General features: G+C 42.2%; 1 protein-coding gene across 1 annotated transcript; it reads left to right on the top strand.

The window, feature by feature from the left end:
• The first annotated feature begins 141 nt into the window (after positions 1-141).
• On the top strand, positions 142-3973 carry LOC135536738 (zinc finger CCCH domain-containing protein 13-like). The gene has a single exon (XM_064962990.1). The coding sequence runs from the start codon at positions 224-226 to the stop codon at positions 2777-2779; it is 2556 nt and encodes an 851-aa protein (XP_064819062.1). The 5' UTR covers positions 142-223; the 3' UTR covers positions 2780-3973.
• The last annotated feature ends 13444 nt before the right edge of the window (positions 3974-17417 follow it).

Raw genomic sequence — 17417 nt, 5'->3', positions numbered from 1 at the left:
TCAGACGTGTTCTCTTCTCTCCTCGTCCAGGTCCCTCGCTCCAAGTGGGAGAAGGAGGACTACGAATCAGAGGAAGAGGAAGGAGGAGGGGTCAGGGTTCAACTCCGCCCCCTGCTCACCCCTCCCTCCCTTTCCCCCTGGACCCCACATCACCGTGACGACGGAGACGGAGGCAGCGCGAAGGAAAGAGAGGGACTGTATTTTTCCCAAGCCAGAGAGAACTATGTCCCCCTCTAGTGGCAGAGCCAGAGAAGACGGCCTGCAGGATGGAAAACACTCCGGAGACCCCATCCCTTCTGAGAAAGACGGAGAGACGGAGAGAGAGAGAGATCAGTTAAAGGAAAAGGAGCAGGAGAGGGAAAGGGATAAAGAACGGGACAGAGAGCGGGGGAAAGAGAGAGAAAGAGAGAGGGAACACAGCCGTGCTTCTGACAAAGATATGGACAGACCGAGAAAGATTCCCTCTTCCTCTCAGCGGCCGGAGAGGAGAGAGAGAGAAGGAGAGAGGACTGGGGAGAGAGGGATCGAACACATCAGTGAGAAGAGCTCCTCTCAGCGGCCGGAGAGGAGAGAGAGAGAAGGAGAGAGGACTGGGGAGAGAGGGATCGATCACATCGGTGAGAAGAGCTCCTCTCAGCGGCCAGAGAGGAGAGAGAGAGAAGGAGAGAGAGGGATCGACCACATCGGTGAGAAGAGCTCCTCTCAGCGGCCGGAGAGGAGAGCGAGAGAAGGAGAGAGAGGGATCGACCACACCAGTGAGAAGAGCTCCTCTCAGCGGCCGGAGCGAGAGAGGAGAGAGAGAGAAGGAGAGAGGACTGGGGAGAGAGGGATCGATCACATCGGTGAGAAGAGCTCCTCTCAGCGGCCGGAGAGGAGAGAGAGAGAAGGAGAGAGGACTGGGGAGAGAGGGATCGATCACATCGGTGAGAAGAGCTCCTCTCAGCGGCTGGAGCGAGAGAGGAGAGAGAGAGAAGGAGAGAGGACTGGGGAGAGAGGGATCGATCACATCAGTGAGAAGAGCTCCTCTCAGCGGCCGGAGCGAGAGAGGAGAGAGAGAGAAGGAGAGAGGACTGGGGAGAGAGGGATCGATCACATCAGTGAGAAGAGCTCCTCTCAGCGGCCGGAGCGAGAGAGAAGAGAGAGAGGAGGAGAGAGGACTGGGGAGAGAGGGAGCGACCACAGCAGCGAAAAGAGCTCCTCTTCCTCCTCACACTCTTACTCACGAGATCGTAAACCTTTTTCTTCTTCCAGGGACCACAAAGCGACCTCTGACCCCAGAGCCAGGGAGCACAGAGACCACAAACATAAAGACCACAACGACCAGAAATCCTCCACCGTTGACCATAACACCAACTCTACTGACCGTAGACCACTAGACGACCAGGAGACCAGCAGAGAACACAGAGACCGCCTCGACCCCAAACACAAAGACCACAGAGAGCAAGGCAGTGCCTCTCCCGTCTCCAAGAGAGCCCCACCCCCATCGGACCCCTCCTCCAGCACCCAGAGATCTCAGGGAAGCTCTGAGCCCACCAGACCTAGCGAAAGCAGCCCTGGCAGGGACACGAAGCAGGACAGATACCCCTCTCCTCAGGTCTACATCTCCGTGGAGAACCAGCCCGGGAGGGGGAAGGCTGAGGGAGAAGAGCCCAGAGTAGAGCGCTCCTCAGAGGGGAGACAGAGCCAGCAGGCCAGCCTAGGAAACCTAGAGAAGGAGATGAGTGGTGGAAAACCCCACCAACACCCAGCCTCACTCCTACAGCCCCCCAGGACTGACAACAGGGCAGGGGTGCCCCGAGCTGTCAGAGAGAGAGAGAGAAAGAAAGAGAGAGAGAGGCAGATGCAAAAGATGAGGGAGAAGATGGAGGAGAGAGATGAGGAGGGAGATAAAGATGTCAATAGGGAGAAGGAGAGAGAGAGAGGGGTGGATAGGGAGAAGGAGAGAGAGAGAGGGGTCGGTAGGGAGAAGGAGAGAGAGAGGGAAAACCCTAAAGTCAGACCCCCTCCCTCGGTTCCTTCTTCCAGACCCCCTCCCTCGGTCCCTTCTTCCAGACCTCCCTCGGTCCCTTCTTCCAGACCTCCTCCCTCGGTCCCTTCTTCCAGACCTCCTCCCTCGGTCCCTTCTTCCAGACCTCCTCCCTCGGTCCCTTCTTCCAGACCTCCTCCCTCGGTCCCTTCTTCCAGACCTCCCTCGTCTTCCAGACCTCCTCCCTCGGTCCCTTCTTCCAGACCTCCTCCCTCGGTCCCTTCTTCCAGACCTCCTCCTGACCTGGTCAGAGAGACTGATGAGGCCTTCGAACCTGACTACAGCGAGGGAGAGATCTCAGAGGGGGAGGAGGAAGGAGAGAGAGCGCTGGAGGGAGAGAGAGCGCTGGAGGGAGAGAGAGCGCTGGAGGGAGAGAGAGCGCTGGAGGGAGAGAGAGCGCAGGAGGGAGAGAGAGCGCAGGAGGGAGAGAGAGCGCAGGAGGGAGAGAGAGCGGAGCTTGGGGGTGGCAGCGGCAGAAGTCGTAGCAGCAGCGCCAGCTCTGTCGGTAGCCCGGGCAACAAGAAAGACAAGAAGAAGAAAGATAGAAAAGAGAAGAAGAAACAGAAGAAGAAGAAGAAGAAGAAAGATAGAAAGCAGAAGAGACAGGGGAGCCTGGACGCTGAGGAGGGAGAGATCACGGGACTGAAACACAAACACAAGAAGAAGAACAAGGAGAAAGAGGACAATGAGAGAGAAGACGAAGAGGAGGAGGAGAGAAGAGGAGAAGACCAAATGGCTCGCGTAGCCTTCTGAGACGTTTTCGTTGTGAAGCGTGTTCGTCACGTTTCAGCCCAAGGCTCCTGGCCCCTAAAACCTTATTCCCTAACTAGTGCACGACTTAAGGACAAGCCTCGTGTACTAAGAAGGGAATTCGGGTGCCATTTTTGGAGGAAAGAGACTTGTTTTTCTTCCCTCCTGTCAGTGAACAGAAAGGTCCTCAGAGAGGCATCACACATAGCCTGTGTTCCAAATGCCTCTTCCCTATATAGGGCCCCTATGTAGGGAACGTGGCTGTCGTTTGTGACGGGACACCCGTAGTGGAGATCGTAAAGAGGACTTAAACCGCTCTGCAAGCTTGTTCACTCTAGTTCAACACTTTAACTAAGGGGGATGTTTTTTTTTGTTGTTTTTTTTTGCTGAGGATTTGAAATAATTTAATGAATTTAAAGGCTGATGTATAAAATAAATATATAATTTTTTCTTTATAGACTCTGCTCAACAGAGTTTGCTTGAATGATGCTTCGAACTTTTGATTTCTATTTTTTTTTGTGTGTGTTTAAAAATAAATAAAAGGATGTAATTGCTAAACCTTGGTTTGTCCCTCCAGTCCCCCCGTCCACCCCACCCACCCCCCAGGTCTTCATTGAAGAGTTTCTACGACCTGGGATGTATCCCATATAGCAACCAGTTCCCTATGTAGTGGACTATATACAGAATAGTGAAGCGTTATGGACACACACACACACAATATATACCATCTTATTAGAGATGTATTCTAGAGTGAAAACACCATCTTTTCATATCAGATATATGTTCTCTAGAGTGAAAATAGCATCTATATACATTCTCTAGAGTGAAAATAGCATCTATATACATTCTCTAGAGTGAAAATAGCATCTATATACATTCTCTAGAGTGAAAACGTGTAGGAGGAGGACAAAAAGCACTATGGAGATGTTAATGAATGTTACTCTGCTGTCAATAGACTGAGCTAGACTGACCTAGAGGTAGTTGTGGGTCTATATTACTCTGCTGTCTACAGACTGAGCTAGACTGACCTAGAGGTAGTTGTGGGTCTATATTACTACTCTGCTGTCAACAGACTGAGCTAGACTGACCTAGAGGTAGTTGTGGGTCTATATTACTCTGCTGTCTACAGACTGAGCTAGACTGACCTAGAGGTAGTTGTGGGTCTATATTACTACTCTGCTGTCTACAGACTGAGCTAGACTGACCTAGAGTAGTTGTGGGTCTATATTACTACTCTGCTGTCTACAGGCTGAGCTAAGACTGACCTAGAGGTAGTTGTGGGTCTATATTACTCTGCTGTCTACAGACTGAGCTAGACTGACCTAGAGGTAGTTGTGGGTCTATATTACTCTGCTGTCTACAGACTGAGCTAGACTGACCTAGAGGAGTTATTAGGTCTATATTACTCTGCTGTCAACAGACTGAGCTAGACTGACCCTAGAGTAGTTGTGGGTCTATATTACTACTCTGCTGTCTACAGACTGAGCTAGACTGACCTAGAGGTAGTTGTGGGTCTATATTACTACTCTGCTGTCAACAGACTGAGCTAGACTGACCTAGAGGTTTGTGGGTCTATATTACTCTGCTGTCTACAGACTGAGCTAGACTGCCTAGACTATATTACTCTGCTGTCAACAGACTGAGCTAGGGTAGTTGTGGGTCTATATTACTACTCTGCTGTCTACAGACTGAGCTAGACTGACCTAGAGGTAGTTGTGGGTCTATATTACTACTCTGCTGTCTACAGACTGAGCTAGACTGACCTAGAGGTAGTTGTGGGTCTATATTATTACTCTGCTGTCTACAGACTGAGCTAGACTGACCTAGAGGTAGTTGTGGGTCTATATTACTCTGCTGTCTACAGACTGAGCTAGACTGACCTAGAGGGAGTTGTGGGTCTATATTACTCTGCTGTCAACAGACTGAGCTAGACTGACCTAGAGGTAGTTGTGGGTCTATATTACTACTCTGCTGTCTACAGACTGAGCTAGACTGACCCTAGAGGTAGTTGTGGGTCTATATTACTACTCTGCTGTCTACAGACTGAGCTAGACTGACCTAGAGGGTAGTTGTGGGTCTATATTACTCTGTCAACAGACTAGGCCTAGACTGACCTCGAGGTAGTTGTGGGTCTATATTACTCTACTGTCTACTGAACTGAGCTAGACTGACCTAGAGGTAGTTGTGGGTCTATATTACTCTGCTGTCTACAGACTGACCTAGAGGTAGTTGTGGGTCTATATTACTCTGCTGTCTACAGACTGAGCTAGACTGACCTAGAGGTAGTTGTGGGTCTATATTACTCTGCTGTCTACAGACTGACCTAGACTGACCGAGAGGTAGTTGTGGGTCTATATTACTCTGCTGTCAACAGACTGAGCTAGACTGACCTAGAGGTAGTTGTGGGTCTATATTACTCTGCTGTCTACAGACTGAGCTAGACTGACCTAGAGGTAGTTGTGGGTCTATATTACTACTCTGCTGTCTACAGACTGAGCTAGACTGACCTAGAGGTAGTTGTGGGTCTATATTACTACTCTGCTGTCTACAGACTGAGCTAGACTGACCTAGAGGTAGTTGTGGGTCTATATTACTCTGCTGTCTACAGACTGAGCTAGACTGACCTAGAGGTAGTTGTGGGTCTATATTACTCTGCTGTCAACAGACTGAGCTAGACTGACCTAGAGGTAGTTGTGGGTCTATATTACTACTCTGCTGTCTACAGACTGAGCTAGACTGACCTAGAGGTAGTTGTGGGTCTATATTACTCTGCTGTCTACAGACTGAGCTAGACTGACCTAGAGGTAGTTGTGGGTCTATATTACTCTGCTGTCTACAGACTGAGCTAGACTGACCTAGAGGTAGTTGTGGGTCTATATTACTCTGCTGTCAACAGACTGAGCTAGACTGACCTAGAGGTAGTTGTGGGTCTATATTACTCTGCTGTCAACAGACTGAGCTAGACTGACCTAGAGGTAGTTGTGGGTCTATATTACTCTGCTGTCAACAGACTGAGCTAGACTGACCTAGAGGTAGTTGTGGGTCTATATTACTCTGCTGTCTACAGACTGAGCTAGACTGACCTAGAGGTAGTTGTGGGTCTATATTACTCTGCTGTCAACAGACTGAGCTAGACTGACCTAGAGGTAGTTGTGGGTCTATATTACTCTGCTGTCTACAGACTGAGCTAGACTGACCTAGAGGTAGTTGTGGGTCTACATTTTGCAAAAGTACTTCCCAAAATTCACCAGATTTCCAGAAATCCCAGGTTGTAGGATTCCAGATTTCCCTTCTTGATTTTAGGAATCTAGGATTAAAATAAATATATATATAAAAAATAAGTTTCTAGGTTCAACCCTAGAGGTAGTGGGGGCATGTCTTATGGCACCTGCATTAATTATATTTACCCAATTATGACAGTCTGTGAATATTGTTAGTTGAGCTGGACTGGGGGTAGAGATGCACTGGATGGTCTTACATATTGGATTTAAAAGGTTCGATGCATTGCACTGTGAAGATTCATCAATCTGTTACTTGGTTTTCTTCAATGACCTCTGTTTAATTTAAACTACCAGCTGAATGAATACCGGAGGGAATTTCTTTTTTTCCCCCTCTCTTGTTTTGAAGATAATAATTAAAAATTTCTGCAAAAAAAAAAAATGTTGTTCTCCATTTTCTTTGTTCTTCACTTTTAGTTTTTTTTTTTTTTTAACCTAGAAATCAAAGGTGCTTCAAATGTGGATCAATTTATATTAAGGGTCTGTAGTTTATATTAAGGGTCTGTAATTTATATTAAGGGTCTGTAATTTATATTAAGGGTCTGTAATTTATATTAAGGGTCTGTAGTTTATATTAAGGGTCTGTAGTTTATATTATAATTTACATTAAGGGTCTGGGTCTGTAGTTTATATTAAGGGTCTGTAATTTATATTAAGGGTCTAATTTATATTAAGGGTCTGTAATTTATATTAAGGGTCTGTAGTTTATATTAAAGGTCTAATTTATATTAAGGGTCTGTAATTTATATTAAGGGTCTGTAATTTATATTAAGGGTCTGTAATTTATATTAAGGGTCTAATATATATTAAGGGTCTGTAATTTATATTAAGGGTCTAATTTATATTAAGGGTCTGTAATTTATATTAAAGGTCTAATTTATATTAAGGGTCTGTAGTTTATATTAAGGGTCTGTAATTTATATTAAGGGTCTAATTTATATTAAGGGTCTGTAATTTATATTAAGGGTCTGTAATTTATATTAAAGGTCTAATTTATATTAAGGGTCTGTAATTTATATTAAGGGTCTGTAATTTATATTAAGGGTCTGTAATTTATATTAAGGGTCTAATATATATTAAGGGTCTGTAATTTATATTAAGGGTCTAATATATATTTCTGTATATTAAGGGTCTGTAGTTTATTTATAATGTATATTAAGGGTCTGTATATTAAGGGGTCTGTAATTTATATTAAGGGTCTAATTTATATTAAGGGTCTGTAATTTATATTAAGGGTCTAATATATATAAGGGTCTGTAATTTATATTAAGGGTCTGTAGTTTATATTAAGGGTCTGTAATTTATATTAAGGGTCTGTATATTAAGGGTCTGTAATTTATATTAAGGGTCTGTAATTTATATTAAAGGTCTAATTTATATTAAGGGTCTGTAATGTATATTAAGGGTCTGTAGTTTATATTAAGGGTCTGTAATTTATATTAAGGGTCTGTAGTTTATATTAAGGGTCTGTAATTTATATTAAGGGCCTGTAGTTTATATTAAGGGTCTGTAATTTATATTAAGGGTCTAATATATATTAAGGGTCTGTAATTTATATTAAGGGTCTGTAGTTTATATTAAGGGTCTGTAATTTATATTAAGGGTCTGTATATTAAGGGTCTGTAATTTATATTAAGGGTCTGTAATTTATATTAAAGGTCTAGTTTATATTAAGGGTCTGTAATGTATATTAAGGGTCTGTAGTTTATATTAAGGGTAATTTTATATTAAGGGTCTGTAGTTTATATTAAGGGTCTAATTTATATTAAGGGTCTGTATATGGGTCTGTATATATTAAGGGTCTGTAATTTATATTAAGGGTCTGTAGTTTATATTAAGGGTCTGTAATTTATATTAAGGGTCTGTAATTTATATTAAGGGTCTGTAATTTATATTAAGGGTCTGTATATTAAGGGTCTGTAATTTATATTAAGGGTCTGTAGTTTATATTAAGGGTCTGTAATTTATATTAAGGGTCTGTAATTTATATTAAGGGTCTGTAGTTTATATTAAGGGTCTGTAGTTTATATTAAGGGTCTAATTTATATTAAGGGTCTGTAATGTATATTAAGGGTCTGTAGTTTATATTAAGGGTCTGTAATTTATATTAAGGGTCTGTAGTTTATATTAAGGGTCTAATTTATATTAAGGGTCTGTATATTAAGGGTCTGTAGTTTATATTAAGGGTCTGCCAATTTATATTAAGGGTCTGTAGTTTATATTAATGGTCTGTAATTTATATTAAGGGTCTGTAGTTTATATTAAGGGTCTGTAGTTTATATTAAGGGTCTGTAGTTTATATTAAGGGTCTATGTGGTATATTAAGGGTCTGTAATTTATATTAAGGGTCTGTAGTTTATATTAAGTGGGGTCTGTAGTTTATATTAAGGGTCTAATTTATATTAAGGGTCTGTAATGTATATTAAGGGTCTGTAGTTTATATTAAGGGTCTGTAATTTATATTAAGGGTCTGTAGTTTATATTAAGGGTCTAATTTATATTAAGGGTCTGTATATTAAGGGTCTGTAGTTTATATTAAGGGTCTGTAATTTATATTAAGGGTCTGTAGTTTATATTAAGGGTCTGTAATTTATATTAAGGGTCTGTAATTTATATTAAGGGTCTGTAATTTATATTAAGGGTCTGTATATTAAGGGTCTGTAATTTATATTAAGGGTCTGTAGTTTATATTATATATTCAGAAAAATTTATATTAAGGGTCTGTAATTTATATTAAGGGTCTGTAGTTTATATTAAGGGTCTGTAGTTTATATTAAGGGTCTAATTTATATTAAGTGGTCTGTAATTTATATTAAGGGTCTGTAGTTTATATTAAGGGTCTGTAATTTATATTAAGGGTCTAATTTATATTAAGGGTCTGTAATTTATATTAAGGGTCTAATTTATATTAAGGGTCTGTAATTTATATTAAGGGTCTAATTTATATTAAGGGTCTGTAATTTATATTAAGGGTCTGTAATTTATATTAAGGGTCTAATTTATATTAAGGGTCTGTAATTTATATTAAGGGTCTTTAATTTATATTAAGGGTCTGTAATTTATATTAAGGGTCTGTAATTTATATTAAGGGTCTGTAATTTATATTAAGGGTCTTTAATTTATATTAAGGGTCTGTAATTTATATTAAGGGTCTGTAATTTATATTAAGGGTCAATTTGTTCATTGTTACTTCCACATCTGTTTAAGTTTTACTAAATCTAGTCACAAATGTATATTTTCCTTAAACAGCCTTGTGTTGTGTCCTTTTTCAGTTATAAATTCCAGAATGTCTATCAATGTGCTCGTCTTTTTGGTGAGAAATTACTGGTCAACTCAAAACATTTTAATAAAGTATAAATCACACATCTTAGATTAGGGACTGAAAAAAATGCTTTTACTAATTGTTAATGGTTATTACATGATGAACAAACACACTTTTATAAATACTATATAAATGGTTTATCACTGACCCTTAAATAACGTCACGGTGATGTGTGGTCCAGGGGGTGCGCAGGGGGCGAGTTGAACCCTGACCCCTCCTCCAGACGTGTCAGTGAAAGTTTATGAGTGAAGACCTTTGACCTTCTTAACGTGTTCTGTCGGATCAGCTATGCCTCGACTAGTTTTACCGACGGATTTTAGAACTTTTAATTGAAGTCGCCTATCATACTTGTCAAGCGCAGGATCTGCAAGGAAGGTTCGATGCCAAGATGAGGTTTTAAGGCTTCTGGTAAAAGAGGGAGATGGAGGAACGAGGCTAACAAATGTCTGTAGCTTTATTTATTTTATTCAACTTTTATTAACTTGGCAAGTCAGTTAAGAAACATGTCTTATTAACAGTGATTGGCCAAACCCGGACGATGCCAATTGGTCAATTGTGCACCGCCTTGGGACTCCCATTCACTGTCGGATGTGATACAGTTAAACCAGTTAGGTAAATGTTTCAATTAGTTGACCATTGACCAAAGTGGCAAACATGAGCTTCAATGATTCACCTGCGTAATGCCCATTTTAATCGGATGAAAAATATGGACCCACCTATAGAAAACAACAGAACGGTTCCACCTGAGGAAAAGGAATGGGGCCACCAGTCGACTGACAACAGAATGGTTCCACCTGAGGAAAAGGAATGGGGCCACCAGTCGACGACAACAGAACGGTTCCACCTGAGGAAAAGGAATAGATCCACCAGTCGACGACAACAGAACGGTTCCACCTGAGGAACATTTTAAAGTTTTGACATAACAGGTTTTAAAGGTTAATTTAACATGTTTGTCCTGCAAGTAACATTGATGTTTTCAATTCTGAACGCACGAGGAAGGCCTTGGTCTGGATTGAAATGTACTGTAGATTACTGTGTAGATTACCAGCTACTAACCTAACGTAGCAGGCTAGCTGGCTGTAGACTACTGTGTAGACCAGCTACTAACCTAACATAGCAGGCTAGCTGGCTGTAGACTACTGTGTAGACCAGCTACTAACCTAACGTAGCAGGCTACCTGGCTGTAGATTACTGTGTAGACCAGCTACTAACCTAACGTAGCAGGCTAGCTGGCTGTAGATTACTGTGTAGACCAGCTACTAACCTAACGTAGCAGGCTAGCTGGCTGTAGACTACTGTGTAGACCAGCTACTAACCTAACGTAGCAGGCTAACTGGCTGTAGGCTACTGTGTAGACCAGCTACTAACCTAACGTAGCAGGCTAGCTGGCTGTAGATTACTGTGTAGACCAGCTACTAACCTAACGTAGCAGGCTAGCTGGCTGTAGGCTACTGTGTAGACCAGCTACTGACCTAACGTAGCAGGCTAGCTGGGTTCAGGCACCATAACGTTAAGGCTGGCTATAAACTACATTTACTGTGGAGCAAGTGTAACCGATGTGAAATGGCTATCTAGTTTGCGGTGGTGTGCGCTAATAGCGTTTCAATCGGTGACGTCACTCGCTATTGAGAACTTGAAGTAGTTGTTACCCTCTTTGCTCTGCAAAGGGAGCAATGGGTAACGATGCTTCGTGGGTGTCAGTTGTTGATGTGTGCAGAGGGTCCCTGGTTCGAGCCCCGGGTAGGGGTGGGAGAGCGACGGAAGCTATACTGTTACACAGGGGATCCCAAATCTTCCCACTTCCAGCAGGGGGGGAGCATCCTATTTTGTCTGCAAGACAAAGGAGCTGATGGTGGACAACAGGAAACGGAGGGCAGAGCTGGGCGTCCCCAACCACAGGACTGTAGAGGAGAGTTCATCACTAAGGATTTAACATGGTCCACACACACACACCCGCACAGGGCACGACAACACCTCGTCCCCCTCAGGAGGCTGGAAAGATTTGCCATAAGGCTCCCGGATCCTCAAAGGTTCTACAGCTAAGCCCGCCGAGCATCTTGATTGGCTCTATCACCCGGTACATCACTGGGGCCGGCATCCTGCCTTCCAGGACCTCTATACCAGGCGGTGTCAAAGGAAGGCCCTATAAATGGTCAAAGACTCCAGCCATCCTAGTCATTGACTGTTCTCTCTGCTGCCGCACGGCAAGCGGTACCAGAGCGCGAAGTCTAGGACCAAGAGGCTTCTAAACAGCTTCTACCCCCCAAGACTCCTGAACAGGACTGATAAATGGCTACCTACATTGACCCTAACTCTCTTGCACTGACTCTTGGCCACTCACACATACTCACAATGACGCCCCAACACACACACACACACACACACACACACACTTAAAATGACACCCGAACACACACACTCACTTACAATGACACCCCAACACACACACACACACACACATACTTAAAATGACACCCCACCACACACACACACTTACAATAAAGCCATGCTATTTATTGTATTCATTACTAATGTAGGGGTACATGGACTCAGTACTGGTATAGAACCATGTTATTTATTGTATTCATTACTAATGTAGGGGTACATGGACTCAGTACTGGTACTCTCTGTATAGAACCATGTTATTTATTGTATTCATTACTAATGTAGGGGTACATGGACTCAGTACTGGTATAGAACCATGTTATTTATTGTATTCATTACTAATGTAGGGGTACATGGACTCAGTACTGGTATAGAACCATGTTATTTATTGTATTCATTACTAATGTAGGGGTACATGGACTCAGTACTGGTATAGAACCATGTTATTTATTGTATTCATTACTAATGTAGGGATACATGGACTCAGTACTGGTATAGAACCATGTTATTTATTGTATTCATTACTAATGTAGGGTTACATGGACTCAGTACTGGTATAGAACCATGTTATTTATTGTATTCATTACTAATGTAGGGGTACATGGACTCAGTACTGGTATAGAACCATGTTATTTATTGTATTCATTATTAATGTAGGGATACATGGACTCAGTACTGTATAGAACCATATGTTATTTATTGTATTCATTACTAATGAATACATGGACTCAGTACTGTATAGTTCATGTTATTTATTGTATTCAGCCACTAATGTAGGGCACATGGACTCAGTACTGGTATACAACCATGTTATTTGTATTCATTGATACGTAGGGGCACATGGACCTATTACTGGTATAGAACCATGTTATTTATTGTATTCATTACTAATGTAGGGGTACATGGACTCAGTACTGGTATATAGAACCATGTTATTTATTGTATCTATTACTAATTTAGGGTACATGGACTCAGTACTGGTATAGAACCATGTTATTTATTGTATTCATTACTAATGTAGGGGTACATGGACTCAGGTATAGAACCATGTTATTTTATTGTATTCAGAAAGGGTACCATGTTATTTATTGTATTCATTACTAATGTAGTACATGGACTCAGGTACTGGTATATGGACTCAGTACCCATGTTATTTATTGTATTCATTACTAATGTAGGGGTACATGGACTCAGTACTGGTATAGAATCATGTTATTTATTGTATTCATTACTAATGTAGGGGTACATGGACTCAGTACTGGTACTCTCTGTATAGAACCTTGTTATTTATTGTATTAATTACTAATGTAGGGGTACATGGACTCAGTACTGGTACTCTCTGTATAGAACCATGTTATTTATTGTATTCATTACTAATGTAGGGTACATGGACTCAGTACTGGTACTCTCTGTATAGAACCATGTTATTTATTGTATTCATTACTAATGTAGGGGTACATGGACTCAGTACTGGTATAGAACCATGTTATTTATTGTATTCATTACTAATGTAGGGGTACATGGACACAGTACTGGTACTCTCTGTATAGAACCATGTTATTTATTGTATTCATTACTAATGTAGGGGTACATGGACTCAGTACTGGTATAGAACCATGTTATTTATTGTATTCATTACTAATGTAGGGGTACATGGACTCAGTACTGGTATAGACCCATGTTATTTATTGTATTCATTACTAATGTAGGGGTACATGGACTCAGTACTGGTATAGAACCATGTTATTTGTTGTATTCATTACTAATGTAGGGGTACATGGACTCAGTACTGGTACTCTCTGTATAGAACCATGTTATTTATTGTATTCATTACTAATGTAGGGGTACATGGACTCAGTACTGGTACTCTCTGTATAGAACCATGTTATTTATTGTATTCATTACTAATGTAGGGGTACATGGACTCAGTACTGGTATAGAACCATGTTATTTATTGTATTCATTACTAATGTAGGGGTACATGGACTCAGTACTGGTATAGAACCATGTTATTTATTGTATTCATTACTAATGTAGGGGTACATGGACTCAGTACTGGTACTCTCTGTATAGAACCATGTTATTTAAACTTGTTATTATTACTATTTCTATATATTGTTTTATCTGTATTGTTGGAAAAATACCCAGTGAGTAAAGCATTTTACTGTTGGTCTATAAAATGTGATTTGATCTCTATTAAAACACATCTATATTCTAGTGTTGTTTTCTTCTCTGCTGGTAATATTCAATCAACACAATACTCCACCTCTCTACGCCTGCCGAACTCATCCGACCTTCAGCTATAGAAAAGACCAGTCCTGCCAGGATTTTCGTCGAGGTTTTTTTTTTTTTTTTGTGTGATATTTGCGGACAAAAAATGCTTGATTTTGCTGCGGAAATTCTGATATTTTGCATGGCAGTATGCAATGATTCTTTTCAATTTATCACAAATGCGCTGACAGGAAAAGTTTCTTGACTTGATTCAACCATATTATGCGGTAAATTGTGCAGTGATTGGTTGAAATTGCGAGCCCTCTTTTTTGTCCTGCGGTGATGGGTCAGTTTTATGCGACACAATTGCGACGATTTGACTGCTTTATACAGTAATTGATTCGATTTGTAAACTCTTGCGTATTATGCGGGAATTGTTGATTTGGGGGAAGAAAAAAATAAACATTTACGATCGCAGAATCCTGGAGGAACAGGGACAGACGCAAGGAGATCAAATCAAATCAAATCAAATTTATTTATATAGCCCTTCGTATCAGCTGATATCTCAAAGTGCTGTACAGAAACCCAGCCTAAAACCCCAAACAGCAAGCAATGCAGGTGTAGAAGTTACGGTGGCTAGGAAAACTCCCTAGAAAAGCCAAAACCTAGGAAGAAACCTAGAGAGGAACCAGGCTATGTGGGTGGCCAGTCCTCTTCTGGCTGTGCCGGGTAGAGATTATAACAGAACATGGCCAAGATGTTCAAATGTTCATAAATGACCAGCATGGTCGAATAATAAGGCAGAACAGTTGAAACTGGAGCAGCAGCACGGCCAGGTGGACTGGGACAGCAAGGAGTCATCATGTCAAGTAGTCCTGGGGCATGGTCCTAGGGCCGCGGTTCAGTTGAAACTGGAGCAGCAGCACGGCCAGGTGGACTGGGGACAGCAAGGAGTCATCATGTCAGGTAGTCCTGGGGCATGGTCCTAGGGCTCAGGTCCTCCGAGAGAGAAGGAGAGAATTAGAGAACGCACACTTAGATTCACACAGGACACCGAATTGGACAGGAGAAGTACTCCAGATATAACAAACTGACCCCAGCCCCCGACACATAAACTACTGCAGCATAAATACTGAAGGCTGAGACAGGAGGGGTCAGGAGACACTGTGGCCCCACCCGAGGACACCCCCGGACAGGGCCAAACAGGAAGGATATAACCCCACCCACTATGCCAAAGCACAGCCCCCACACCACTGGAGGGATATCTTCAACCACCAACTTACCATCCTGAGACAAAGCTGAGTATAGCCCGCAAAGATCTCCGCCACGGCACAACCCAAGGGGGCGCCAACCCAGACAGGATGACCACATCAGTGAATCAACCCACTCAGGTGACGCACCCCCTCAGGGACGGCATGAGAGAGCCCCAGCAAGCCAGTGACTCAGCCCCTGTAATAGGGTTAGGAGGCAGAGAATCCCAGTGGAAAGAGGGGAACCGGCCAGGCAGAGACAGCAAGGGTGGTTCGTTGCTCCAGAGCCTTTCCGTTCACCTTCCCACTCCTGGGCCAGACTACACTCAATCATATGACCCACTGAAGAGATGAGTCTTCAGTAAAGACTTAAAGGTTGAGACCGAGTTTGCGTCTCTGACATGGGTAGGCAGACCGTTCCATAAAAATGGAGCTCTATAGGAGAAAGCCCTGCCTCCAGCTGTTTGCTTAGAAATTCTAGGGACAATTAGAGGCCTGCGTCTTGTGACCGTAGCGTACGTGTAGGTATGTACGGCAGGACCAAATCAGAGAGATAGGTAGGAGCAAGCCCATGCAATGCTTTGTAGGTTAGCAGTAAAACCTTGAAATCAGCCCTTGCTTTGACAGGAAGCCAGTGTAGGGAGGCTAGCACTGGAGTAATATGATCAAATTTTTTGGTTCTAGTCAGGATTCTAGCAGCCGTATTTAGCACTAACTGAAGTTTATTTAGTGCTTTATCCGGGTAGCCGGAAAGTAGAGCATTGCAGTAGTCTAACCTAGAAGTGACAAAAGCATGGATTAATTTTTCTGCATCATTTTTGGACAGAAAGTTTCTGATTTTTGCAATGTTACGTAGATGGAAAAAAAGCTGTCCTGAAATGGTCTTGATATGTTCTTCAAAAGAGAGATCAGGGTCCAGAGTAACGCCGAGGTCCTTCACAGTTTTATTTGAGATGACTGTACAACCATTAAGATTAATTGTCAGATTCAACAGAAGATCTCTTTGTTTCTTGGGACCTAGAACAAGCATCTCTGTTTTATCCGAGTTTAAAAGTAGAAAGTTTGCTGCCATCCACTTCCTTATGTCTGAAACACATGCTTCTAGCGAGGGCAATTTTGGGGCTTCACCATGTTTCATTGAAATGTACAGCTGTGTATCATCCGCATAGCAGTGAAAGTTAACATTATGTTTTCGAATAACATCCCCAAGAGGTAAAATATATAGTGAAAACAACAGCGGTCCTAAAACGGAACCTTGAGGAACACCGAAATTTACAGTTGATTTGTCAGAGGACAAACCATCCACAGAGACAAACTGATATCTTTCCGACAGATAAGATCTAAACCAGGCCAGAACTTGACCGTGTAGACCAATTTGGGTTTCCAATCTCTCCAAAAGAATGTGGTATTCGATGGTATCAAAAGCAGCACTAAGGTCTAGGAGCACGAGGACAGATGCAGAGCCTCGGTCCGATGCCATAAAATGTCATTTACCACCTTCACAAGTGCCGTCTCCAGTGCTATGATGGGGTCTAAAACCAGACTGAAGCATTTCATATACATTGTTTGTCTTCAGGAAGGCAGTGAGTTGCTGGAGCAACAGCCTTTTCTAAGATTTTGAGAGGAATGGAAGATTCGATATAGGCCGATAGTTTTTTATATTTTCTGGGTCAAGGTTTGGCTTTTTCAAGAGAGGCTTTATTACTGCCACTTTTAGTGAGTTTGGTACACATCCGGTGGATAGAGAGCCGTTTATTATGTTCAACATAGGAGGGCCACACAGGAAGCAGCTCTTTCAGTAGTTTAGTTGGAATAGGGTCAGTAAGCAGCTTGAAGTTTAGAGGCCATGATTATTTTCATCATTGTGTCAAGAGATATAGTACTAAAAACACTTGAGCGTCTCTTGATCCTAGGTCCACGCAGAGTTGTGCAGACTCAGGACAACTGAGCTTTTGAAGGAATACGCAGATTTAAGGAGGAGAGTCTGTAATTTGCTTTCTAATAATCATAATTTTTCCTCAAAGAAGTTCATGAATTTATCACTGCTAAAGTGAAAGTCATCCTCTCTTGGGGAATGCTGCTTTTTAGTTAACTGCGACCGTATCAAAAAGGAATTTTGGATTGTTGTTCTTATTGTCCTCAATTAAGTTAGAAAAATAGGATGATCGAGCAGCAGTAAGGGCTCTTCGGTACTG

Source organism: Oncorhynchus masou, unplaced genomic scaffold, assembly GCF_036934945.1.
Source record: "Oncorhynchus masou masou isolate Uvic2021 unplaced genomic scaffold, UVic_Omas_1.1 unplaced_scaffold_6589, whole genome shotgun sequence".
In the NCBI taxonomy this organism is placed as follows: Eukaryota; Metazoa; Chordata; class Actinopteri; order Salmoniformes; family Salmonidae; genus Oncorhynchus; species Oncorhynchus masou.
Note: the sequence above shows the minus strand (reverse complement) of the source record. Positions and strands in the feature narration are given on the sequence as shown.

Excerpts from the sequence above, each read along its gene's own strand:
- LOC135536738 (XM_064962990.1), top strand. The coding sequence starts at position 224 with ATGTCCCCCTCTAGTGGCAGAGCCAGAGAAGACGGCCTGCAGGATGGA.